Source organism: Diaphorina citri, unplaced genomic scaffold (assembly GCF_000475195.1).
Source record: "Diaphorina citri unplaced genomic scaffold, Diaci psyllid genome assembly version 1.1 scaffold90897, whole genome shotgun sequence".
Taxonomy (NCBI): domain Eukaryota; kingdom Metazoa; phylum Arthropoda; class Insecta; order Hemiptera; family Psyllidae; genus Diaphorina; species Diaphorina citri.
In genome coordinates, this window is record NW_007467873.1 from 1 (window position 1) to 328 (window position 328).

Sequence of the window (328 nt, forward strand, 5' to 3'; positions counted from 1 at the left end):
GCAATCTGATGTGACAATCCTGCGTCAGATAAACAGACTCAATGATGACGGATCCTACACATTTGGCTATGAAGCTGCCGACGGGAGTTTCAAGATTGAAACCCGCGACGTTGAAGGCAACGTGAAAGGCATGTTCGGTTTTGTCGATGAAAACGGAGAGCTGAAGAGAATTTCTTACTCTGCTCGCAATGGCACTGGTTTTCAAGCGAGTGGAACGATTGCCACTCCCGTGGAGAATGCCAGACTGAATCCTAGCTATACTACTGTCAAACCACCTGCCCATCATCCCTTCCTGAAGAGACCGATCCTCATTCTGAAAGCCATGGTC

At 48.5% G+C, this 328-nt stretch overlaps 1 protein-coding gene across 1 annotated transcript; it reads left to right on the plus strand.

Annotated features, from left to right (window-relative positions):
* Window positions 1-4: 4 nt before the first annotated feature.
* Window positions 5-319, plus strand: LOC103524070 (larval cuticle protein 1-like; the record flags this gene model as incomplete). The annotated part of the gene is made up of 1 exon (XM_008489075.1): window positions 5-319. A coding segment is annotated over one exon (315 nt), but the record flags the coding sequence as incomplete, so codon positions are not given.
* Window positions 320-328: the final 9 nt, after the last annotated feature.